The sequence below is a fragment of the Taeniopygia guttata genome, chromosome 20, assembly GCF_048771995.1.
Source record: "Taeniopygia guttata chromosome 20, bTaeGut7.mat, whole genome shotgun sequence".
NCBI classification, from domain to species: Eukaryota; Metazoa; Chordata; class Aves; order Passeriformes; family Estrildidae; genus Taeniopygia; species Taeniopygia guttata.
This window is the reverse complement of record NC_133045.1, coordinates 7,746,344-7,772,815: the sequence shown is the minus strand read 5'-3', so window position 1 is coordinate 7,772,815 and position 26,472 is coordinate 7,746,344. Positions and strand designations below refer to the sequence as shown.

Sequence of the window (26,472 nt, the reverse complement as noted above, 5' to 3'; positions counted from 1 at the left end):
AACAAGGACACGCGTCCGTCCCCACGTGTACCCTGATCGCTGTCCCAGACTGTGCAAGACTTATCTCAAAACAAAAATCCTGCAGCTGGGGTGGGTTGGAAGCTCACACACACGCTCAGAGCCCGGCTGGAGTGTGGCTGGTGGCACCAGAGAGAGGTGGGACGGCCACCCTGCTCCTGACACGAGCGGGATTTCATGGAACCGCTAGGATCCCAATGTCCCTTTGGGTGCATAAATCCTGAGGCCAAATCCACCGACAGCACCAACACTTCCAGAGCTGTGCATCACAGCAGGTCACAACCACAGCACCAGCACCTGTGCAATTCATACACCTCTTCTGAAAAGCCTAAAATTCACCAAGGGGCCCAGCGGTGCCGTGTCACTGTCCTAAACACTGGCCTCAGCACCAGGGGAGGCACAGAGCAGGCATCACTCACACAAGAGTATCTGTATGCAACAGAGCAATCAAAAGGATATTACTTGCTCTCTAGATAAACAGAAGAAAAAATCAGATTATTTCAGGTGTTTTCTGCCATGAGATGACAGATGTTGGCTGCAAAGAGATTCTTTAAATTGGAATTGAAAATACTGACTGTATTTCCTCAGCTTTCTCTTGGCAGGGATCCAGAAAGAGTGGGGGGTATTCTTCCCATTCCCCTCCAGCAAGGCAGGTCCCTGGCCAGGAGCTGTGCTGCCTCTTACCTGCGTTACTAATCAATAATTTAAAAAAAAAAAAAGTTGTTCCTGCTACAGCATTTGCTGCATGTCAGAATAAAGCCTGGCTCAGAGCAGAGCATTGATCTCTGCCCAAGTTCATTACTCCCTCTGGAGTTAAAAGCTGAGGGAAGGAGGGAGCAGCAGTGACAGGAAAATGGGCATCACAGCCATGCCCGGCTGCATTTAGAAGTTTCCATGGCTGGCTGGGATCAGAGGGTCTCACTCTGGGATGGCAACAGCAGCAGTGGCAAAGGACTTCAGGTGTCCTGAGGTGAAGCTGCCTGGAGCTGCTGAGCAAACACAGCTGGGTCAGGGAGCAGCTCTGGGCTGGATCCTGACAAAGCAAAAGCATCAGATCTCCCAGAGGCACGAAACAGAGGGATTCCTGTACTGAAGGGATGGGGTTTGTGAAGCCCTCAAATAGGGGGTTCTTGCACTGAAAGACAGAGTTCATGTACTGAAAGATGAAGTTTGTGCAACAGGAGAAGCAGCAAAGGCCAAGCACTCATGTGCTCCACATTTTGGGCAGTTGGCCCTGTCTTGTGGCTGCTGTGTGGCCCAGGGACCATCCTCTGCCACTGGCCTGCAAGGGAATAAAAACAAGCCCACAGTGAAGTGGCAGCTACAATCTGTGCTCCCCCAGACTTGGCATCCCACTTTGCAAAGAACCCACCCACAGGTGTAGCCAGAGCAAGAGCTGGAGATGTCACCCAGGGGTGACTGCACATTGCAGGCATGGGCAGGGATTCCTGGCTCCAGCCCAGCTCCTGCACCCTGGCACAAGGGCAGCACATCCCCTGCTGAAGGCCGAGGCCATGCAGCTCTCCAGGGCTGAAACCCGCCTGTGCACCATCCGAGATACTTAAATCATGCCAGGAGGAAGCAAAGAGCATAAATTCCTCCTGGAGCCAGGAACACCTCCAGAGGCAAAGCCTGAATTAAGTCCCATTTCCAGCAGATTTTGTGCCATCACAGTGGATAAAAAACTGGTACTGGGGCTCTGCAGGACCCAGCAGACAGGGAAGTGCCAGTGCCCGTGTCTGAAGCGCGCTGGGAAGCTCTGGTTCTCCTCCTCAATTTTAATGCAGCAGTGACGAGGCCTCGGGCAGGTGCTGCTGCAGGTGCAGCCATGCAGCCCCGAAGAACCCCCTGTTGTGTGACAGGGACACGGGGGGTCACTCACACACAGAGGCAGGAGCAGAGCCCGGCACCCGGGTCCCTTATCTGCCCACTCGTTATTGCTCTGAACAGCCGGCGCCTCCCTCACAGGGCTTCTCTTTCAGCAGAATGGGCTCAGGGACTCGCTCTCGAGGATGAAACACTCCTTATCTCTGTCAGTGCCAGGTTCCTGCCCACTGCTCCGTTCTGCTCAGGGGGGGCACTCGCCAGATGGAGGAAAGCAGCGGGCACTTCATGCAGTGGAACCACAAAGATCCCAGAGGCACCACATCCACCATGGTCACAGCTCGTGTGCCCGTGAGGTCTGCATGTGAATTCCCCGGGACACCTGTCCATCAGGAAAAGGCAACCTGCAAAGCTGGAGGGTGCAGTGGAGTTCAGAAGAGCTGGATGGGGTTGGAAGGGGATGGGGGTCAGCCAGATCGGCAGCACCTCATGGGACACCCAGACCCTGAGGGGCACAAAGAACATCCCTGGGGACACTAACCTGGAGTTACCCAAGGACACCCAGAATGAAAGCAAAAGAACTGGTCCTTCCTGCTGCCTCCTGAGTGCTGCTTGTGCTCATTCCAAAGCCAACACCTCATGTTCCCTTTTGACAGCAAAACCTGCCAAGCAAATAGAAGGAAAAAACCTCAAACCCCAAACCCCAGAGCTGCGGAAGCACTGGGGTCTGCCTCATGCATTATTTTGAAATTCACTTCTTCAAGGGTTCATGCAGGGGCACCCCGAGGCTCAGCACTGAGCTCTCCTGAGGTCCAGGAGCCAATGCTCGAATTTGCGTCTGCCTGGGAGAGTGAATTGGGTTGTTCATCTCTCTGACGGGCAGAATAAACACCCTCCACATTGATACTGGGCTCATTTCTGATACTTGTTTAGAGACTTGACAATTCCTGTATAAAAGGATTTCCTTCCACAGCTGAAGTTTGACATTCCTGCATTATTAGATTATTTGCAAAGGTCTGCGTGCGCTGCAGAAAAACAATGCTCCCGCCAGGCAACATTAGAGCCTGCTCCTCCACAAATCATCGCGGGCACAGCCAGCCATGCAGGCAGCCTGTCAGGATCCCCCGCTGCAGGGAGGGAGCAGCCAGGGAGGCAGCGAGTGGGAGCTCAGGTGAGCAAACACAACCCACCCACCCACAGCACGACAGCCACAACAGCATCAAAAACAACAGACTGAGCAGGAGAGGGTTTTTGGGTAGAGGGAACCTTGCTCAAGACACCAGCACCACCTCGGGATCCTTATGTCACTGCCAGCACAGTCCTTCCCAGTGGCACGACCTGGCTGGGAGAGCAGTGGGAGCATTTCTGGGCAGGGACACACGGTGTTTTTGTCCCCCTGCTGGTTTTGGGATGGTCACAGCCCTGTGTCCCTGGCCCCTCACCCTGCAAGTCCCAGAATGATGTGGGAAAAGCAGCAGGAACCGCCTCCCCCTCCCCAGCACATGGGGGCTTTGGGACAGAAAGGCCTCTACCCAGAGCAGCCCCTGCACAGGGAAGTCTCCAAAGCATAAAATTCAGAAGAAAATCACATGAAAAGAATTATTTCTTCAGAGAATTCAAGCCCATTTCCAGGCCATTAACTCCTTCCTCTGCAGAACCCACTGCCAGGTTCCTGATGGAGAGGAGCAACATCACAGGTGTCTGTCATCGTGAAACAGTTCCCTCTTTCCAAACAATTAAGCACCAAAAAAATTAAATATAAAAAAACAAACAAAAAATACCACAAACCAACCAGCCCTTCCCCCTCCAAATAACTTCCTGCCCCAAGAGAAAAGCTTTCCCTGAGAGCAAGGCCTTAAAAGAAAAAAAAATATTGAAAAAAATCAATAGTGTAAGTGACTTATTTCGCAGCCGATGGTTTGTTCCCAGTGCTGACAGCCTCTCTCTGTATTTAGCACAGCCTCAGTCCCTCCACTGGGATATCAGGAGATGTTCTTTAGCCATGATTTACACTCATTTCTCCCCATTTAGGGAGGCTCAGCTGGGAGCGCAGCTGAAGATGGATTTGGACACACAGTGAGGACGGTCCGTGCCTGTCTCCCGTGGCCAGGGGGAAATGCCAGCAGCTCCTGCCACTCCCAGCAGGAGCAAACCAGCGCTCCCATCCCCCTGACACTGCCAGCACTGGGGCTCCCACCCTGCCACCCACGGCATGGATGGTGTCACCATCCCTCTCCCTCCCCTCTCCCACACTTGCCACAGATTTCCCCAGCCCCAACCAAACCCCACTGGGGCAAGCACCTCCATGGGGCAGAGGTGCTTGATGACCCCACAGACTGAGGACAGCATCTCCCTCATCCTTTGCTGCCTTCCTGCTTTTAAATCCTGCACTGGTGCTCAGCAGCCTCGTGCAGCTGGCACCGAACCAGGATCGGAGTCCAGGCAAAGTCCAGATGTCCGGGGGACAGCTCATCCCTGCCCACAGCTGGTCCCAGCCTGGGGCAGCCTTGGGCAGAGCTCCCAGCGCTGCATCCCGGGATGCTGCTGCAGAGGGAACCCTGAGGCACCGCGGGTGCTCTGCTGAAGAACACCCTCCCAGCTCCTTTCTCCTGGAGGGCAAGATTCCTGCTTCCCATCACCAGTGTCCCATCCATCATGTTCCCTCTAATTACCGTCTCATTTACCTCTTTAGTCAAATCTGTTTACAATCAGAGGCAAAAAAGCACTGCCCAGGGACAGGTACAATGGGGAGAGGTCTCTGTCCCTGCATGTTTTGCTGCTCTGTGCCTGAGGCTGGCCCGGTACTCTGAGAGCAGAGTGGGCAGGAGAGTGTGGCTCAACACAGTGAGGGCTCACAGAGGAGCCAAGGCCACCAGGCTCCTGTCACCAGTCCCTGCCATCACTCCCAGCAGCCCAGAGTCCCACAGGTGCTGCCTGTGGGTTGTGCCAATCCCACATCTTCTCCCAGAATCCACATTTAATTTGAACTCAAAAGCCAACAGTGATCCTGCTGTTCCAGGGCTACAGAACCAGCAGGGTTAAAGCAGGGCACAAATCCCCGTGTGCAGCCTGTGGATGCTTCCTCAAGGAAATCTGTTATTAGCTCCACCTTTTAATCCTCCATCAATTACAATAACGTCCTTCTCCACAACTGCCAAGACTTGGGGTGCCCGTCCTCACACCTCCAAGGCTGCTCAATATGACAGCACAAATGAGCTGGCTAGAGCAGCACATTAAGCTGAATAATTACCTTAATTAATAACAGTGTGCCAGGTGGGCCCCCAGCCTATCCCAAGGACCAAGGCAGAGGATCCAGTGTTTCCCAGCAGTGGGGTGTGGGGCAGAGTGTGGGTGCTTGGCAGGGCCTGCTGTGACTACCAGGATCAAAATCAACGTGGCTCCTTTGGAGCAGTGGGGTTCCTCCCTCTGAAAGAGCTTGGACTTCCTCATCCACCTTGTAAAAGCCTGATTTGCAGGAACCATCTCTGCGCAAATTCCTCAGCAACATCTGGAGCACCCTCATCCATCACAAGGACAGTGGCTGGCCTGGGTGGGACGAGCACACTGCCATTCCCTGATTCCACAAATTCTTCTTGCAGCTGGGGAAGACAATAGTCACAGCAAGACATTCCTGCACACCACGCCCCGAGAACTGCGATGGACAGTGCAGGGGTGGCACCATGTCCCCAGCCCTGCAGAGGGAACATCACCTCCCAGGATGCTGCTAAGGCCCAGGCTCCATCACAGGCTGTGCCCATTCCTTCTCCTGATCCAAGTCAGCACTGACTGCTGGCAGCTGGAGCAGTGCCAGGACCCTTTCCTGCTCCCCAGGGAACCCACACACCACACCACCACGCTTTTGGTTCCTCCAGCCCCTGTCCCTTGCTGCGAGAGCTTCCAATGTGAGCTCACTGGCACAACCCACTGTGGCTGTGACCATCTCCCTCCCAGCAGAGGCTGCAGGAGGTTTTCTTTTCCCCATCTGAGAGGAGCCAACTCAGAGAAGGGATCATGCATTGCACACCCACAGCAGCTCACCAGCTGTGCACGGAAATGACCACAAGCATACACACATGTGCAGCAAACAGCAAAATCAGGTTTCAAATGGACACTCAGATTTATAAACTTACCTTGCCCTTAGGCAGTTTACTGAAGTTTTCTCAAGACCTTCACTGCCCTTTTCTCCCCCAGACACATGGCCCCACTTCTCAGCTGGAACTGTTCCACATTCACTAAGTCCCCTTTCTGCTCTGCCTCAAACTCTCTCTCTAAGACCCCTATCCCTCCCCTTCTCCTCAGCTCCTCCAACACAAGCACAGTGTGAGGGGACAGCCAGTTATCTTCCATGGAAAACCAGAGATCAGCCCTGACCACAACTCCACTGGTGTGGAAAGGAAATAATTCCCAGACTCAAGTAAAAACCTGAACACACTTGAAAGCTAAAGGAAAAAACACCTTTAAGGAAGCAGATTGAAAACATAAGAAAGAAATGAGGAATTTGACAAGTTCTGCACAAAAAAAATGTATTTTTGCAGCTTTTTGTGGCAGCTGAAGCCACGACTTCCATGCTGATGCCCTGAACACCAGCGTTCAATAGCGCCAGGCCAGCAGTGCCTGTGCAGTCAGGATTGAAGGAAGCCTTTAAGCTTGCCTGACAATGCATTTTTCTAGGAGATAAAAAATGAATGCTGCCAGCATGCAAATCTCCCTAAATTAGGCACGGCCCAGCTTGCGGGAGCCACGATGGCTTGTGATGACAGTCATTAACTTCAGCAGCAGAAAAGAGGATGCAGGAAAATATCCTCTGCTACTTCCTATCCCAGTTGGGAGTCCCGGCTCAGGGAAGCACTGGAGTCTGGCACAATGACACCCAAAACCACACCAGGCTGCAGAGGGTGATGAGAATGAGCTGTGACCCCTTCCCCAGGGCAGGCAGGGCCATCCCTCGGCTCTCAGGGACTTGCTGCTGCTCCAAGAGCCAAGCTCCCTGTCCAGGAACCACAACACTGGTTTTCTACTGAACAAGCACAGCCAAGACCCAAAGCTGACTGTGAAAGGAAAGCAATGGAATTTGGGCATGTCACTGCTTAGCTCCCCTCACTCTTAGTTCTGGGTAAAACCCCAATGGACTCATTCCCTCTTTTCCCTCTTCAGGAGGGAACAGTGACCAGCCTGTGCCAGAACCTACTTTCAATTCCCACTCACCTTTGGGAAGATTTAACAGGAATGGCTGATATGGCCAGTTCCTGGATTTTATCTGCCACTGAAGAAGGGATGAACTGGACACACACCACCACCTCAGCCTCTCCCTGGTTCCCATCAGAGCAAGGCTTGTACATTTTCATTAATGGATCAGGCTGGAATAACCTGCCAACAGTCTCTCGAGCCATGCAGGCTTCCTCTCTGCCCTCCCTGCCACATATACATTTGTATTGTTTCACACTGATCCTTGGCAGCTTGATTTAGGGGGAAAAAGATAAAAAAGATGAGAACCTCATGCTGGCTTTGTGCTGGGTATGCAGCTGCAGCCCCAGTCACAGAACACTGCTGAAATAACAAACCAGGAACTAAAAAAAAAAGCAAACTATCTTTAATATCTCCCAAATCCCATTTAGAAGCAGTTTCATAGAAACATCACTTTCATCGTGCAATAGAGGCTGGAGGAGGGCCAGGAGGAGGGAGAACTGGCGCCAATTCCTTGTGGGCAGACACAGAGGTGTCTCCCAGGTCCTCAGAAATTCTCCAGCAGATCCAGGATCCTCTTCTGCTCACTCTCCCGAAACTCCTGGTTCTTCCCGTCCCCGATGTTCTCCGCGTACTCTGCAGGAAGAGAGCAGAGGGACACAGGCTGTGAGTGCAACAGCAGCAAACAAAGGACAGCAACTCCTGCAGACACCACAGAGGAATCTACACCCACACTACAGTGAACAGCCAAATGGGAATTAATGCAAGGAGCATTGATGGTTTTCCTGCCCATCCCCAGGGTTAAAGCTTTGCATAACAAACACCTGCTGATGCTCATTAAAGCTTTTGAGGCAGACAGACACAGAGAGCTCCCTGCTCTGGCCCAAGCAGACAGCAGCACCCACTCCCTGCCATGGGAATCGTGGCATTATGCCCAAGAAATGCAAACAGTACCATAAATCACTGCAAATCACCAGCTTCCCAGGTCCCTTTGGACACTGAGCATCATCAGGGAAGGTCAAGTGGGGTCTGTGACAACTGTCAATCAGTCCCAGTCCTGGGTTTAACCTGACTGCTGTCCAAGCGTCCTGAACGAGGATTTTTGCTGAGGAGACCCCAATTCCTCCATCTACCCAGTGCTTTTAACCACACAGAAGAAAAGCCACCAATTCATATTTAACTACAAACCAAACTACTTGTCATCAGGCAGAGGACACCAGACCCTGACCACGGTCTTGCCCATCCATGCACCTGGCCAAACACCACAGAACTAAACATTCCCTCTGTAGCTGTCCTTCTTGATATTCATTTGGAGCTGGCAGCTCTCATCCCCTCCCAATTCCCTCCTTCTTTCCTGCAACCAGAACCTGCAATTTCAAAGATGGTTTAAAAAGAAAATATAAAAAGCAGGTTCTGAGCTGCAGGAGCAAGGAGCTGAACAAATCTGAGGAATCAGGAGCAGGCTGATGCTTCAGACAGTGCTTCCCTGCCTCCGCCTGCTTGCATTCTTTTCCTCCTTCCAAACAAACAGAACAGCTTGTATTCAGCCCTGAATGGTAAGTTGCTGCAGAAAGTTTGCTTTAATATTTATACGTTTAGCACAGCTACACGCTCTGAGCTCCATCAAAGCCTTTGTTACAGGAGCACTGAAAGCAGTGAGGACAGGCAGAAGTTAGCTGATGTGGGAGTCTTCCCTCCTGTGTGAACACACTCTCTCTTCTCTCTCCTTCTCCATGTAAAAGCAGTAGAGTTCTTTGCCAAGCCTCTGGGAAAAATATTTTTAATATTTATAAACTGCTCCGGTACCTGTAACATGAGCAGGTGGTAATGCTGAGGTTTGCTGCAGGCGAACCTGAGCTGCCCACTGTCTCAGCAAAGGGACCAGCTCAGGGCACCTTCTCTCAGTGGAGGAGCTTCTCTCCACAGCTCTTAAAAGCAGCAGAAAGCTGCTACAAAGACAGATTCCTTGTAGCTCCCTGTGTATGGACCGACTCCTGCACGGCAGCCCGGCCCTGCTGTGCTGTGTGGGCTTGGGGCTGCACTGGGGATCCAAACCTCGGGCACGAGATCATCCCAGTGCACAGGGACGGGGTCCCCTCCCCAGCCAAGGCTGGCACTTTGCTCAGGCTCCCCTGTCCCCTCAGGCAGTACCAGAGCCTGAGCACTGGGGCTGGTGGAGGAGCCAGCTCTGTCCCCAGCAGTCCCTTCCATGCTCCATCAGGGTAAGTGCCTCTGGAGCTGCAGTGGATGCGAGTGCTGGAGTTCACTGCAGCCCAAGGGCAACACTTCCCACCTGCAGTGGCCTCTCCAAGCCCAGTGAGGGACAGCCACAGTCTCCAAGCCTGGCACAGCCAGCAGCTCTGCCCCGAGCTGTAAGGACGGCCAGACTGCTTGGACTAGGGCTCAAGCAGGGAGCCACTGAGTGCCACTAATGACACTGCCCTTCCTTTGTACCACAAACAAAAACAAGACACAAATTCTTCTTACCTTGTCCAAAAGCTCAGCATTTCTCCTAAACATCTAGACTTTGTAAGACTAAAACTCCAGTTAATCCAATGCAGAATGTTTACTGGGTTATGACAGCTGCTAATGCTCATTTGAAGCATTAGCAGCTTGAAGACACCAGATAAAACCCCCAGAATCAGGCTTAAAAAAGTAAATCTCCAACCAAGATTTTATGTATTTACTTTTTATTTAAAATTCCACCACTTCACTGAGACTGCTAAAAAAAAAATCAAATGTAAGCTGCCCCTGCCAACAGTTAACCAGAGCTTACACACTGCTGTAGCTACACAAAGGGAAAAGGCCCAAGATTGGTTTCTGCTTCATTAGACAAAATACAATGGTTACAGAACAGTAAAAATCAATTGGGAAATACTGAGGCTTGTAATGGATATTGGAAGCTCTGGAGCCTGCACAGATGGAGGCACCATAAGCCAGACTGGGCTCCATCCTCAGAGCACACTGACCCTTCCTTTGTGTTTACCTGTGCTAACAGGTTTGGGCTGGAATGTGCAGCAGACATTCCATGTGCCCAGCTCCCAGTGTGCCTGCTCACCTGACACAGGTGTGAGAGGGGGACTCAGCAGGGGCAGCTCTGACAGAGCTCCTGAGGGAGCCAGGATCAATGGCTAGTCCCTCTGGATCAGTGAGCAACAGGGAGATTTGCCATTCCAGAGCCAAGTATCACCTCAGAGAGGCCTGTGCCTCACTCCATTCCCAATAACAGATGGAGACCAGGCACCTCCCCAAGATACAGAGACTGCTGCCATCCCCAGTCCAGCCTCCAGCCCCAAAACATCTCTCTAGCCAAGGTACACATCACTCAGTTGTTTTCTTCCAAAGCATAAACTAACTGTCCTGTTGCAAGAAATACTTGATCTTCCAGAAAATGGAAGTGTGGGAGGACTGGTCAGCCTCCAGAAATGCATTAATGAGCCTCCCGTTATTCCCTGCCCACTCCTCCCCCTTGAAAGCTCTACCATAAGAAAACAGTCTCGCTTCCTTGCTTGCATCGTAAGTAATTCTGAGCCACCCCAAGGGATCCATCAGCTGTCAGGTTGCCAGAGAAACATGGAGAATATGTAGGCCATAAAAATCAAACTAAAAACCAAGCACCTAATTAGTATGCAAAAATAGAAAATAAAAACTGAACAAGAGCAAAACACTGAACAAAAAGTAAAAATTAACCAGTCCTCATCTGTCCTGAGAGCAAGTTGTGAAGTAGCCTGGAAACATTCCAAGGCTCAAGCTCCTGATCTCTCAGTCGCTTGTGACAGAGTCTTGTGCAGTTGACTCCAGTGAAGTTTTGGAAGGCCCTTGCTGGCCCCTGCATCCCAGCAGCACACTGCAGGGTCTACACCCAAATCCCTGCTCCAACCCCTTTGCTTCCCTGGGAAGCTGTGTCCAGGGAACTGACTCCTCCAGAGAAGCAGGTGCTGCTGCTGTTACAGGCTGCTGAATCTGTGCTGACTGTGCATGTGGACACAGGTGTGTAACTACTGAAATGCTCAAATTTCAGAGCCCAGACTGCAGCTGAGCCCAGTGCTGCTCCTGCCCCCCGGGTCCCACTGCAGGACTTCACAAGCATCCACTAAGAAATTTATCTCTGAGGTTTTGATTATTGTCTCTAGAAGTCCCTAAAACTGCAAAATATAAGAATTGGGAAGAGCTGCAGTCAGAGCCCATATTCTGTACCCATCCCTGCATTATTAACAAGCCAATGTGCCCCTTCAGGAAGGGTGAGAGCACCCAACCCAGCACGACCCTGAGCTTGCAACACCCGATACAACCGTGGAGGAAGTTTCACAATGCAAGTCACTGTCTGGGAAAGAAAGAATCAGATGAAATTTTAATGCAGCTGCCCTCCAATTCAGCTTGGTATGTAAGTCAACACCCCAGAGCCGTGACCATGAGGTGTGCAAATCCAGCGAGGTGTGCAGACAACTCCCCCGGGGACACACATCCCAGGGCAAGTGTGGGAATCTGAAGATGGACATGTGATGTACTCCACATTGGAAAGGGACAGTTTAGAGGCAGGAATTTCCAAGTATCATAACTAAAATCAGAAAAGACATCCTATACAGCCCCCTGCTCACCAGCAGGCACTAACTTGTACTTTGTGGCTAAAGGCAAATTGAGATTGCCTATAGCTGCAAGTAATTTCACACTGTCAGAAAATCACTCTTAATTTTGTCATACCAGCCAGCCTTCCAATTCCTTTTTTCCTGTATTTGAGAAGGGAGAAAAGGTTTTGCAGGAAATAAGCAGTGTGTACCTGCCACTGTTGAAATGGGGGTAAGAAAAGCCCAGGAGAACATTGTTGCTCCCAAAGAAAGCAGAAACACTGAAACGCATCCCACAGCCCACTATCCCAGAAATGCTGCCAAGCTTCCCTTCCCTCCAGAAGAAAAATAGACTCCTCTCCTCACACTGAAAACAGCACAGCCCCTTTGGAGCAGATACATTCCATAAAGAAGCATCTTCTCCAGGCAGCTCTGGCTCCCTGCTGCTCCCACTAAGCCTCTCAGCTACGAGGGGCCATGGGAAGAGGCTGAGTCCTGCCCTCCTCTCCCCCAGTTCCACTGGCTGCTGCTGCTGAAGGACAGCAGGCTGCCAAGCAGGGCCACAGCTGAAACAGGCATTGCTCTAACTCACCATGAGCATTAAAAATAACAAGCAGTACTTTAAAACTGTGATTGCAAATCACAACAGCTACATTTTAAAGCTATGGAGGATACTTTAATGCTATAATCCGTATTAATTTGACACTAAGAACAAGACAAATACACCACGGGTACTAATATGGTACAGATGGTAAAGTGCAAGGCCATGTTAATGAAAGACGAGACTCCACTATTCTTCCCTCCAGCAGGCGTGTACACTTCCCTTAAATATTTACTCTCACGTTAATGTCAGCAGTGAATTCCAACCAGGCTGGAGCTGATGGAAGCGTGCAGTGATGTGCTGCTCTCTGACAGCAGCTACAGCAAGTGTCCTAACTCGGAGGCAAAGCAAAGCACGCCACTAATCAGGGTGATTCCAGCCCTGCCAGGATCTCAGAACACTGCTCAGCTGCTGCCTGGAGATGCTGAGGAAGCCAAGGAGAATTACATGTGAAGGCTCATCCTGCAAAGCAGTGACCAAAGCTGTCCCTGGTAGCGATGAGACACTTGCACAAAAATATCTCTACTCACCCTTCAGGATGTGTCGAACAATTTTAATGGAGCTGCCTCTCATGTTCAGGATCTGGTGGACTCTCTGACGAATCTGATGGGGAGTAGGACAGAGAAGAAAGAGATCTTCAACACATGTCCATGCACAGCCCCACTTTTTCCCACTTTGAGGGATTAAGCAGAGACCTGAGCACCACAAAAACCAACTCGGTCTTGGCAGCCCTCAGCATCTGCTCAGGAACACCCAGAAGGCACATGGCACAGAAATAAGAAGCCACAGAATGCATTCACAACCCCGAATGTATTCACAGAGGAAGCAGAGATGCAGCATTTTGCACAGATCAAGAAAAGCTGTAGCTGTGCTTTTGTGAAACCTCCTGAGAGCAGGTCCCTTCCCCCTGCTCCTCAGCAATGGCATCACAATGGCCTTTCCATTTCAAACCCTGACCTCGCTCACACAGATCGTATGAATTTAGTGACAACAATCAACTTCTGTCCCCACTAATGCCCTATCTCCCGCAACTTGATGGAGCTGTATGGACACAAGTGCAATAAACAGGAGGTTTCCTCCACAAAAGGGAATTAAAGAAACAATTACTCAACACAACATTGCAAAGATTTAGAGCCTTGTCTGCACCATGAATGGAAACACAGATGATTTTCCATCCTTTGTATGCAGTTTTACCTGGGGAACGTTGGCATTACAGATCTCTGCCATGATGTAACAGATGAGCTGCAGCACAAAGAGCCCGGCATCCAGACGACGGAGGTAGAATTCATCTTCCATGTCATCGTCTATGATCTCTCCTCGACGCACCATATCCTGTAAAGCCACACAAAGGAAAGGTGTGAGGATTCTCTCAAAGCACTTCCCATTAGGAGTGAAAAAATATTGGTGGAATTTGTGGTTTCTTAAGAATTGTTTTGTTCCCCCAAGCATTATCAGCCATATATTTCTCACCAAAGAAGTATTTTTAATAATTCATTTAAATTCACCAAACATTTCATTCAGTTTTGAAGAAGTTTTGCCTTTGCTGGTCATGAAGTGTGTCCATCTGCAAGTCAAAATTTTAATTTAAACATACAAATCCCATTTCTACATTGAGGGGTGAGAGTGTGTGACTATGGAACAGACCCATGTATCCGTGATTTACAAGTCCTTTGTCAGAATGAACAAAACCTGCTCTTTTACTGGCCATCTGAGGGTGCTGTTCAGCAGTGCAGAACATGACTCCAGCACACTCCAAGAGCTACTGGGCTTCTAGCTTCATGACTGACTGATACATGAGAAAACACATCTGAAAATCCTGACAAGGACAGCTTTTCCATGCCCAGACAGCCTCTTCCAGCTATTTCTAAGGGGTGCTGCCAGGGCAGACCCAGAACAGGGTTTTTTTAGCCAAAGACTCCCATGGGAATGATGATCCACCATCCATCCTCCCTCTGTATACATGAGCTTCAGCAGATAGACCTGCCCAGAGGGAAGCCAGAGGGAGAATGAAAGAGGCCATCCTCATGTCCAGAGAATTCATCTTCTTCAAAACACTGCCATGAGCCACCTGGCAGCGAGCTCAGAGCAGCCTCCTCTGAGCTGGCCCCAGGACGTGCCTGTGCTCCATCCTCATGGGGACTGACAGGCCCAAACAACTGCGTCACGTGTCACCTTCTGCATTTTGGGGTTTGTCTTCAGGATTTGTTCTTAAACAAAGGAAGCAGCTCGTCAGCCCCGCGAGCTCGCTGCAGCTCTGTGATTTATTCTGCAGGCGCCTGGCAGAGCAATATTTCCTCATTAGAGCCATCACCTGCGAGCGCTCCGTACCGCAACGCTCCACAGGACGCGCCCCCTCGGCCACACGTGCTCCAGCCACACACCCACGGTCACCAGCACCAAAGCTGGCTGAGGCTGCTGAATTCTGCTGCTCTGTCAAGCCAAGCCCTAGCACCCAGTGGTGAGTTGAGGGTTTTAGGAGTAAGAAGGAAAATGAGCCCTGTGTAACTCTCCCTGGAGGGGGGCAATGGATGCTCCCTGGATAGAAATCTGATGGAGTGATTTAGACAGCTGTTTCTCACTTCTTCTTGAAAACAAGAGGAAAGCTTAGGTAGTGAAATACTTCTCCTTTCCTCTTAGAAATCCAGTCTGCCAGTAAAAGAACAAGTTTAAAAGCCACTGCTTTCTTAATCGTCTTGTGAAATCAATTGCTTTGGCTACACTCAGATGTGACACTTTAGCATCAGACCCTGAAGACTCCAACACATGCATGACTGTCAGTTACTCCAGATTCTCAGAATCATGGACACAGGCATGACTGGGCAAAGCCTGCATGTGAGTTCTTGCCAGTAAATAGGAAAATCTAATTTTGCGCAGAGTGACTTCCCTCACCCTAAATCCATGCCAAATGGCTCAAATCTGGTCTCTAAAGCCGAACAATGATGAGTTTGGCTACTGAGAGAGCTGAACACTGACTGAATTATCTAAAAGAACACTCAAGAAAGACAACACACTCGCTCCTCTACCACCGCTCGCACTCTGCACTGCACACAGGCTCATTGGCTGCTCTGCTCAACAGTGCTAAATTCCTGAGCAGAAAAACATCCACAAGCCAGGACTCTGAATCTCTAGAGCAGAAACAAAAGCCAGGTCTGCTCTGTATTCTGATCTGAGCACGGCGATCACAGGAGCTGGATCCAGGCAGCCGCGGTCTTGATTACACAGCGGTGGCGGCTCTAGCAGCCCCTCTCAGATTATTTTGTGCCAGTAAATTAAGCAGATATGAATTAGAATACAAGAACAGTTTTAAGGTGCCTTTTTAAAGCCCTTTTTTTTTTTTTTTTTTTTTTTTTTTAAACCACAGCCACCCTTTCAGTGCTAATCTGCCTCCAGTACAGTACCAAGCAGCCCCTTTCCCACTTGGACTCTCTTTCAAAGCTGTCAGTCGCTAACCTCCAAATGAGCGCTCAGGTGCCATTTCTAATCTGCCAGCAATATGTACTGAGATGCCCCTTGCTGACGGGAGAAGACAGCAATAAGATGGGCTTCTGTGAAGCTAAAATGAGCTTCTCTCACACTAATGAGGCAGGACTGACAGGCCTCGAGTGTCAAGTAGAGACTCCAAGCCTAAAGATGCGATGGATGTGCCAGTGCTGTACCAAAAATCACACTGCTCTGCACAGGCATTGGAGGAGATTTCTGCATCTTTCTCCCTCCTCACCTATCACTCACCTTCCAGCATGCACTGCACAGCTGGGCAGAGCAAAAGGATACTGATCAAGAACAAAGAACATCTCCAGGATCCTGGTTTTACACCCTCACCATGTGGAACAGCAAGGCCAATCCAGGTGGACAAAAATCAGCATATTCCAAATAGCCATGCACCAGAACAACCACCACAATGTGTCTCTCACTCTAAGGATGGAGTCTCTCCCCTTATTACTTTCTGTCTGTATTACTGGGGAGAGCTGAGGGATGCAAAACATGCTCAGGAAGGGCCTTCAGACCACAGAGCCACACTCACAGCCATCATGTCCAGCCCTCCAAGCAATTCGGTCTTTCTACCTCAAACTGAAAGGATGGGCTGACACAAATCCCCACCTGTTATCCCTACCTGTGGATACCACACTCATCCTAGGAGTTCCACCTCTTCCTTTCAAGGATGGAGTGGCTGAGCTGTACCACAATTAGCATGTAATTTGTAAGTCATTATAGCACAAAGTGTCTAGTGAGAATATTTTATGGAATAAACCTGATGAGCATAATTTTCCGTGGAACTATAAAAATATTAAAGTATCTCTTGTCATTTCCTACCATCTTTAGAGATCATCAAGGCTATTGCTGCCACCCATAATTATACCTCATTTTAGAGAAAGGTAAAGGCCACAGGATGTTGCACCATTTCCTACAGAAATAATTAAAGAAATTGAGAGGAGAACAAGATATTTTCATTAACTAAAAACTCTGAGAAAAGTGCTAAGATAGGCATCAGGTGTTGGAGACACTGCTCTCATGGACTTTGCACCTGGGTTTCCCAAGGCAATTAGGATAATCACCAAGTTATTCATCTCTGAACCTTTCTGAACAGATTGCACTGAAGCAAACAAGGGGGTAACACTAAGAAGGGGTTCAATGACCACATCCTGTTTCACAGTCCAGATCAGGGTGCAGATTATTAGAACTCTTCCTCCTCAAAACAAAAATTCCCCCCTTCCCTTCTACCCTCAACTATTCTTCTACCATCACTGCCACAGGCTAAAAAGCAGGACTATAAACCTGATCGCTAAAATAAGCCAAGCTAAAAGAAATAAAAAGGAAGAGAACTGCATGAACAGGAGCTTCTTATGCCAGCTGCACTACTAAAGATAAAGCACTCAGTCATTCCTTGTGTAAGCAGCTTTTCACTTCTTGTAATGCAAGACTTATACCAGGATACTCTGTCCATCAGACTCAGAGCTCATCTCATTGGTGTAGGCTGAACCTGTAAAATCTCACCAAGTATCATTTTTCCATGGGGCAGGAAGAAAGGTGAGGCTCTATATACCAGATTTTTGGGGTACTATCTCCTCTACTGTAAGGGAAAGGTCAAAAGCCCCCCAGGGACAGAGCACAGTTTCTAAAGTGCTCATACAATGCAACCCAGTGATTCATGTGCCACAACAAAGAACATTAAATTGTCCCATAAATCCTGTCACAGCCAGATAGTGCCATGGTATGAGAGACAGAATGATGGCTTTTGCCTATTTCTGTATGTGGAAAACACTTAAGGCACTTCAGATCTCAGGAGACCATGTACCACTGACCATCTGATGATGCTACAAAATAAAGCAAACGATAATTCTCCAAAAGTGTTCCAAGCCAGGAATGAACTTGAACATCATATTTTATACATGTTGTGGCCAGTATGTTGCATCCATGACATGCTTCTGCCAAATCCTATTATTAATTCTAATAGAAAGTAAAGAATTGAGGTCCATTTATTTTGGATACAGGAGGAGAATCTGATATTCCTTAGTTTTATTTCTCTTATGCATTCAGTAGACATGAATAGTTTAATATTATTAATTGAAAAACTTCCACAAAAGAGTCTTCACTCTAATTCCCTCCACTCCTGCTTTGTGCTGGCTGTTTGCTACAGATGTTAATGTTTGCAGGCTGCTCCAGGGTGTTCCTGGATAAAGGGCACATACACTTGCTCTGCATGTGGTATTTTAGGGCTCTGTACAAGCAGCTCCAACACACTACAAGGCTTCAACTGAAAATATCCAATCTGGTTTTTGAGTTCTTAAACCCCCACACCAACACCAAAACGTAGAGAATAACTAATTTCTTGCCCTGTCCTGAGGAGGAAGGACAGAGCACAGAAGGAAAGCAGGAAAGGGTAAACGCTGTTTTCCTGCAGGCGACGCTGCCGTGTCCATATGGAGCCTGAGTGCTGGCAGCAAAAGCAGCTCCATTCATCACTCAGCCCCGTGCCTCTCTGAGCAGCAGCAGCGCTCCGATGCCCTCGGAATGCCTGGCAGTGCCCGGAGAAGCAGCCTTGGCAGCGGGCAGGCAGCTGTTTGTCGGGGCCTGGCGGGGGGCTGCTGCCCGTGGCACGCAGAGCGCGGCGCGCGGGACGGCAGCTGCAGCCGTTGCTCTCCGTCGCTGCTAATCAATCTCACACCCTCCCCAGCACTGATACAGATAATCTTGTGGGAAGCTGGCCAAGCTCACTAACAGCTCTGCAAGCTGCTTCCTGACTCCAGCCGCTCGCTCCCTTTCAAAAGGTCTGTTCCAGCTTCAGTTCCAAGAAAGTGCTGTGCGGTACCGAGGCTCGTGTCAGTCAAACATTCACCGCTGGTGTGCAGAGAGCTCACAGCCCTTGGCTGCTCCTCAGACAACTCATCAACACAGACACTTACTCATTGCTGATCACAACTCTGCAGACCAGGGTAGGAGGCCTCACACATTATCATGTAATTGTCTCTCTGCATTTTCACCTGCTCGCCATCTGCCAAACCAAGCAGGACTGCAGCCAGGTAAAAGTGAAGGCAAATTGAAGCACACACAGACTTAGGTACTGCTAGTAAAATTCACTCTAAGAGACAGCCAGAAGCACTTGTAGAGAGATTCTTGGCCCTCTTTATCCGAGGTTACCTGGAACTTGGAAAGTGAGCCAACAGGAATTAAGAGGAACAGCACAGGTATGAGGGCACGCCTGAGAACAGTGACTGGCTGAGCCAGAAGTCCTGTACAGATGACATGGCTGTGCAGAGCTACATACATGACCTGGCAAAACTTAAGCAATACATACGTGTTTCTCCCCATCAATCTTCTTATCAGCTACCTGCATTGCATCCAGGTACTTAAAATACAGTTCCATCAGCCTATCAACCTGCAAGGGGGGAAGAGAGAGACATAAGCAAGAAAAAAGAACAATGCAATCACCTTTAATCCTTCCTGCAATTTTGTTTTCCTCTCAGCTTCAGCCTTCACAAAGCAACAGGCAGCTCTGTCCCTCCCAGGAAGGAGGGTACAAGTGCTGGTTGGATGAGCATGCTGGGGCTGCAGGCCTTTGGATGTCATCCTATATGGGAACATGGTTCCCATCAGGGCCAGATAAACATGGAGCATGGTCCCATCAGGGCCGGATAAACAGCAGCAAACAGACACGTGTCCCCAGCTCACTCTCTGTGCTGTGATCCTCCAGGCTCCTGGTTTCCCCAGTGGACTTGTCTATCTGTGCTGGATGTTTCAGCTTTCCCACTCTCCTCTGAACTGTGTTAGGGCAGCTGAAATCCTGTCTAGTAATTATCTACAATTGGTAGAACAGGTTATGAAAAACACCTTTAAAACACACTAATGAGGAATTCTAAGGAACCAGTATTTTCCCAGTGGCAGAATTTACAAATCACTTGGGATCCCCAGTTTGCAAAAGCTATTTCTTTTCTGCAAAGCTTTGATCTATCCACCACCATGTAAATATTTTGGGAAGAATTTCCCAGAGCAAACACCACTAAAATGAAACATTCTAGGAGAAGAGTGGAGAATGTTAAATGTGTACCATAGCAATTCCTAAACTCTCTGCAAAAGAGCTCCACCAGACACCCTGGCACCTTTCCACACTGTCCTGATCTCAGAGCCAGCACGATCTAATACTGCACATTGTCTTCTACGGCCAGGTTTCAGCAGAGACACAACCCAGGACAGAGTTGCTACCACCACATGCAAGGGCACCAGAAAACAAGAGCACAGGGGATGTGGAGGCCATGCACTAAATGTCCAGTTTTGCAGTTTGTAGATACAATGAGAATGAGAGAACAAAGGTCTGTGACAGCAGAAGTCTCTGCAGGCAGGTATGAGGATGGCTTCTCGTAACTCAGCGAGCGCACCAGGCACCCTGAGCAAGAACCCTCCCAACCTGGCAGCCCAGAGAATGAGACACATTCAGCACTCACCTTCTCACTGTCATTCTCTGTGAATTTATTCAGTAACCGTGTCCTCTGCTGCCCTCTCAGGTTTCGCAGAAGGGAAGCCAGGATGGAACAGACGTGTTCTAGAAATAAAAAAAGGAAAATTGCATGCTGAGATCAGGAAGAGGAGCTTATTTCCCTCTGTAACCTGCCATTAAATTTACTATTAACACTCCAGCATGTAGCTGTTGATAAGCAGAACCTTGGTTCCTTCCCATCATGGTGAGAGGAGAGAGAGCAGCAGTGAGAGCCACAAGCCATGTTTGCAGGGAGCATAGATAGATTCCAGCCCTACCAGTGAGGTCTTCTCCTCCTCTGCCTCAGGGACCTAAAGCACCTTACATAGAGCACAAGTTCCACTGTGGTTTTCTCCTCTTTTGTGCCTAAAGGAGCCCTGGCCAAAACCAGAACCTAAATGTCTCTCAGGTCACCAAAGGAGGGACAGCTACTGAAACAAGAGAGCTGGAGAAAGGGAATAAGTGTGCTCCTGCAGAGACTGAAGTGCTGTGAGCTAGTGGAAAAATTCTCAAACAACCACTTTCATCTACAGAAAATCCCATCAATTAATATAAATGGGCCACAACAAACTAGAAACGACCACATAAACATGTTTAGAGTCTTCTCAATTGCACTTGGGGGGCATATTTTTCAGCATGAACCAAGAAGACAAGTAAAAGTCAAGGCTGCAAGCACACAGGAGACACCTGTGTCAATGTCCCACCACTCTGAGAGGTGACTGAGCCACTCACCTCAAGCCCAAGCACAGCAGTGGAAAGCAAAGGGCTTGAATCTTTTTCCCTTTCCAAACCAGTCAGTACAACTTCCCAGCTGCATGACTGCATTAAACACAGGCCATGGTGGTTTAGCCACCCCAGCTTCTCCAAGATGTCCTCACTGTAATCCTCCTGATTAAGACTGATGAAAATTAATAAACAGTTCCTCACCCATGGTGGTGGGGAGCAATGGGACCTCAAGATTTGGTATTTTAAGAGGGGGAAACACAGTGTGCAGGGGAGAGGGATCACCATCTTACTGCTGTCACACCATGCATTTCCCCAGCACTGCCCAGCCCAGAGTCACGAGCAGCCCTGATTGATCAGCCCAGCACAAAGAATGAGCAACACTACCATGTTTGCTGGGCCCTGGAAGGTGAAGGCACGCAGGCTGCCTGCCCAGGGTGCCTGTGCTCCCTGCTGCACGGATTATCTGCATCCTGCACACAAGGGCAGCATGAGGAGAGGCTGCACAGGCACACTCACACCCCCCCCATTTCATTAGCTGCTTATAAATGGAGCTTCCTTTTGGAAACAGATTTCTGCCTGAGGTGGTGTCAATTTTTCATGTTCCAAGGAGATTGGGAGCGTTGCTGGCAGGAGGAGCAGGCAGATAACAGGTTTATCGGGTGGCCGCACCGTGTGGCTGCTCCGTCATTCCGACAGCCTAACGGGGGTGAACGATGGCTCCGGGGGTGTCAGAGCACGCTCCCACTGCACACAAACTGTTACTCCACAGAAAGCGACTCCAAATTAAGTGTTGACATTAAAAGCATTGTAAAAACCTTCAAGTTCTTGCAAGATCCCATTTTCTTAAGGAGAAAGAAATTGAACCTAAATGAAGAATTTTTTCCCCATATATGCCAACATATGCTCTGCTGGTTTAGGAAGAAGTCAGCATTCTGTATGTCACACTATTTTTTTCCCCAACCTTCTTTTTTTGGAAGTGTTGATGCAGCATTTTAGTAGCAGTATTCTCACCAATGATCTATCTTCATTGCTTTTTCCCAACATTCCTTTACTAGGAAATGTATTTTAGCTATCATTTTTGCTTTGGTGGTTGTATGCAGATATTTATCCATTTTATCAATAAAATCTTTAAAACTACTGACAAATCTAAAGGAGCTGACACAGAGGTTTTAAGAACAAGGTTATTCCTTCAACATATCACTGCAGAAAATCCAGGAAATATTCAGTTGCCTGGTCAAAATGTTCAAAGAAATATTTTACAGAAATATTTCTGAACTATCTAAACTGTTTTTTTATGAGCTTCCTGAAAAATAATGCACTAGTGTGCTTTATGCCCCACCCCAAAATCAAGGTTATGCCTGATAATGCAAGTGCTGGCCCAATAAACACCAACATCCACGGGCAAGGACACTAGCCAAAATGAGGGCAAAGCTTGATGGAATGAGAGGTTGAGTCTGTGATTCAGTGGATTAAAGTGTTTGCACAGCCGTGGGAAGGGAGAAGCACTAACCTTAGGGTGCAGGGTCCCACAGATGGGGGTCTCACCATTTTACCATAGACTGACCCAATCTCCATCTCACACGTGCAACATTTTAAAAGATGTAATCACAATATTTGCTCGGGGTTGGATCTCCTTTGGGAAATGGTGAGCAGCTGATGCTGTTTTGAGTCCCCAGAACACAGAACCTGCAGCTGCCTGGCTTTGATCTCAGTGCAGACAGAGGCCATGAGCTGTGCACTGCCCCAGGGTGAAGCCACAGGCAGCCTCCCTGCTACAGAATATTCTGGGAGCTTCTCCATAGGAATATAACATTCAGCCAAGGTCCACATCCCCTGCACAAAAGGCATCACTTCTAGGGAGGGCACAGACAAGGCCAGAGGCAGAGGTTGCAGACGAGCCCTATTTCAAAGAATGATGAAATGTGATTTCTTTGAGAAGCAAACACCAAACCAACCTGTGCTAAAGCACCACAAAGGCGCCTTCACAGAAATAACAGGTACCAGCTGGCAGCTACTATGCATCAAGAACAACTTTTTTCATGCAAACATCCCAAAATCCCCTAAATTCATGGATGGGGGAAGATGGGAGGCTTCTCTCTCACCAGCCAGTAGCACTGCTGCTGCCTCATGGCTGGCTCACCTGGAAGCCCTGCCGCTCCCCACGAACCCAATCCTGCAGGGCACCATCCCAGACACATCCCTGGCTCCAGGAGGTCATATTCCATGTGCTTCCTGCAGCAGCACAGGGGTCCTGCTTAGCCCAGCATCACCTCAAGCTCCCAGGAGCCTTTCTCTCTCCAGACAGGCACAGGGACTTCAGCATGCAAGCAGGGTTTAAAACACCCTAATTAGATCGATCTTGACTTCAGCTTGGCATGTTGGAATACAGATTAATCTATTCCATGGCTGGCACTGGCAGCTGCAACAGCAGGAGGTCCTGTCAAATCAAGCTGTAACACTACGCTCCTCTGCTTTTATTATCCCCCACCCCCTGCTTTTTTTTTTTTCTTCTTTTTACATCTCATTATAATGGACATCTGCCTGGCAGGGGAGGAAGCTCAACAGTGAGGAAGAGGAGGCAAGCATCATCCTGCAAGAAGGTGCCAGTGGGCAGTTCTGGATGCCAGGGACAGCAGCCCTTTGGAGGCCAAGCAGGATGATCTGGTGAACCCAGCAGAACACATTTCTTTGTGCCTTCTGTCTTGTAAAGAAGGTTTACTATAAATTGTACTTCCTAATTACAAGCAGGAAAATACCAGAAAAAAGCAAGCCAGCTCTTTGAGATACTTCCACCCCTCCTAGGCACACAACTCTGTGGCTCCAGGGCTGCTGGGAAACCTGGATGAGGCTACTGGTCCATCCCAGTATTGCAGGTGGCACTGGGACATGCTATTCCAGTGGAGTAGCATCTGATAATCTGACTTGCTTCCATGTGCATTAATAATCTACATTTCAAAAGAATAACCCACTCGAGTATCACTGCATTTTGCCAAGAAAAATCTTATCTTAATATAATGAGAACAAGCAAGAAACACCAATTTTATGGATGGGTTAAGGGGGGCCTGGGAGGGTTGGAAAAGCTCCACATGCAACAGCCCTGGTGAGCTGGATCCAGTCATCAAGCTGAACATAAAACAAAATTCTTTCTATTGACTGAGAAAGTTTATTTTTCTGATGTTCTTGCAACAGAGCACGCTCACTTTAATTGAGATAAATTTAACACTGCTCTCAGCATCATGGCTCACTCAAATCACAGGTTCCTGTCGGAGGGTGATGGTGAAATAACAAATTGGCATAATAAAGTTCTGCTTAAACAGACTGATGCCTTCCCTGGGTGCTCACTCCTCAAGACCACCAAAAGAAAAACACTTTCTGCTGGCTGGCAGAGGGTGCTCAGTTAATACCAATAACTCTTATCAGGCCATGTTTCTGCTGCTGCCTTTTCACTTCCCCATGCCCAGGGAATCTGGTTCTGAAGCAGACATTCATTCCATGTGCTCTGCTGCCTTCAGTGCATGTCACAAAGGAGAAGGAGTATATTTATTAAGAAATAGGTTTTGTTGTTGTTTTTAAAGGGAGGGTGTAGCTGAGGATCTCCAAAAGAAGCTTTGTTATTGATAGAGGGCAAACAAGCAAAACACCCCAGTGATAGGAATTCTCCTTCGGAAACTGGCTGAACTAATTCTCAGGTTATCAAATTAAACATTCCTAAGTAAAACTGACATCTAAGACAAGAGAAGGCTTTTAAATGAAGATGAATTGGACAAACATCCTTTTATAGTTCATTACACTCTCCAAGTGAGCAAAACTCGGCTGCAAATAACCATCCTGAGAAAGAGCAGGAGGATATACAGCCTGTCGAGCCAGCTATGATTGCTTCACTTCAGACTCTGTAATTCAGGAGGAATTTGTTGTTTTCTCCTTTTTTAGCTCACTGAGACTGTTAAAGAATTTCAAACCAGCATCCAACGCTGTGACTCGACTGTTCTGAGAGCTGCTGCACCCTCATGGACAGGGGGACACCTCAACTCTCAGCTCTGCAGCAGGAAGGTTTTTGGAATGCAGATGCTCAGACAGCAACCCCCACATTTCAAAAGTCACAACACAGAAGTGTTATTTAAAATCTTACCCTCTATTTACGCCAAGAACCACCCAGAGGCAGATTTCTGTGCACTCCCTGCAATCACAGACATTAAAGGCACACTGCTGTTCAACCAGCTCACAATACACATCCACGGTGGCACCTCCTACACATCCAGGCTGGTTCTCTTTGTGGCTGTCCAACCCAGCTGGGCACTCACATGAGTATTGCAACCCCGCAGACACAGGAAAACTCCAAGCCATTTCTGTCTTCAGCTGCAAAATATTTCTGGTTTGAGTTGCTTCACTGCCTCAGAAAAAGGGAAATTGCTTCCAATGAGTTTTTTCTCCCAAATCTAATATCCTAATATAATGATCTGTACAAACACAGGCAAAATTCAAGTGTAGATAATGTGCACTCAGTTAGACACCACAGGCCCAATCTTCAGGCTCAGATCATCCATAAAGATGGTTAAGAAATTTTCCCTTTCTTTTTTCCTAATTACATGGTGTACATAAAGCATAAATACATGCAGTTTGGATTTAAATTGTTCACAGGCTCCCTAGAGTAAAATAATTTTTAAACACTGACAGTGTTTAAAATGTAGCTAACCAGCACTGACACCTTTATGCTAGCATTTAGAAAGGAAGAAATGCATTACAGAGAAGTTACTTTTATCAAATTTAATTTGGATTATAAATTTCTGCAATAAATAAAAGCTCAGCAAGTCACATTGAGATTTTTTTTTTCCACTGGGGTATTTATTATTTTGTCACATTCAGAACACTGCCTTAGAGACAATAAAACAAACATGGTTTTATAGACTATCTCTTATGTAAATAGCAACACTGCTGTAAAATAAAGACAAGGGGATATTTTCCTACAACCACCAGATACATGCAGAAGATTTGGTGCTCTGGAGATTGAGCATTGGATGTCCTGTGAGAGGTGAAGCACCTGGAGCCACAGTGGGTGCCAGGACCCCCAGCCTGGTGGCACTGCAGCCACTGCATGCAAAGAGACAGAGGGACAGGCAGGACAAACCCTTCAGCAGAGCTGTTTGGAACCTCACTCAGTGCTGGAGGATTTTAGCAAGGCTGGCCTTTATGGAGCTGTAATTAGGCCCCAGGTTTCAGAGCCCATTGAGGATTTTGTGTTTTGCAGCCCATCCCAGCAGCAACACAGGGAGGGCAAGCACAGCCCAGCTCCTCAGAGCTGCTTTAAATAAATACTGAGGCCACTGCTGCAAAGCCATTCCAAAGAATCCTTTAAAGGAATCTCTTCCTCCATTTGGCATGCACATGAAAGCTCTCCTAGTACAAGATTGTTCTAATTAACTTTTTCGAAACAGATTGAACGCAGGATAAAGTTTTTATGAGAAAATATGCAGACTGAACATGAGAGTTCTTTTTGATCAATAAATAAAGAGATAAGCAAAAAGCAGCATGTTCCTAGGACCAGAACAGCACAGAGGGAACCAATTCCTTCATGCCACACCCACACC

At 48.4% G+C, this 26,472-nt stretch overlaps 1 protein-coding gene across 3 annotated transcripts in view; it reads right to left on the bottom strand.

Annotated features, from left to right (window-relative positions):
- Positions 1 to 7,412: 7,412 nt before the first annotated feature.
- Positions 7,413 to 26,472, bottom strand: part of CTNNBL1 (catenin beta like 1) — a 47,273-nt gene continuing 28,213 nt past the window's right edge. For all 3 annotated transcript variants that reach the window (XM_030288511.4, XM_072916977.1, XM_072916978.1), the window contains 5 exons: positions 20,130 to 20,227; positions 18,986 to 19,066; positions 13,387 to 13,524; positions 12,723 to 12,795; positions 7,413 to 7,662 (listed from right to left, as the gene is read on the bottom strand). In XM_030288511.4, coding sequence (XP_030144371.1) covers positions 7,574 to 7,662; positions 12,723 to 12,795; positions 13,387 to 13,524; positions 18,986 to 19,066; positions 20,130 to 20,227 — 479 coding nt within the window. In that variant the 3' untranslated portion in view covers positions 7,413 to 7,573. The remainder of the gene's footprint in view (positions 7,663 to 12,722; positions 12,796 to 13,386; positions 13,525 to 18,985; positions 19,067 to 20,129; positions 20,228 to 26,472) is intronic.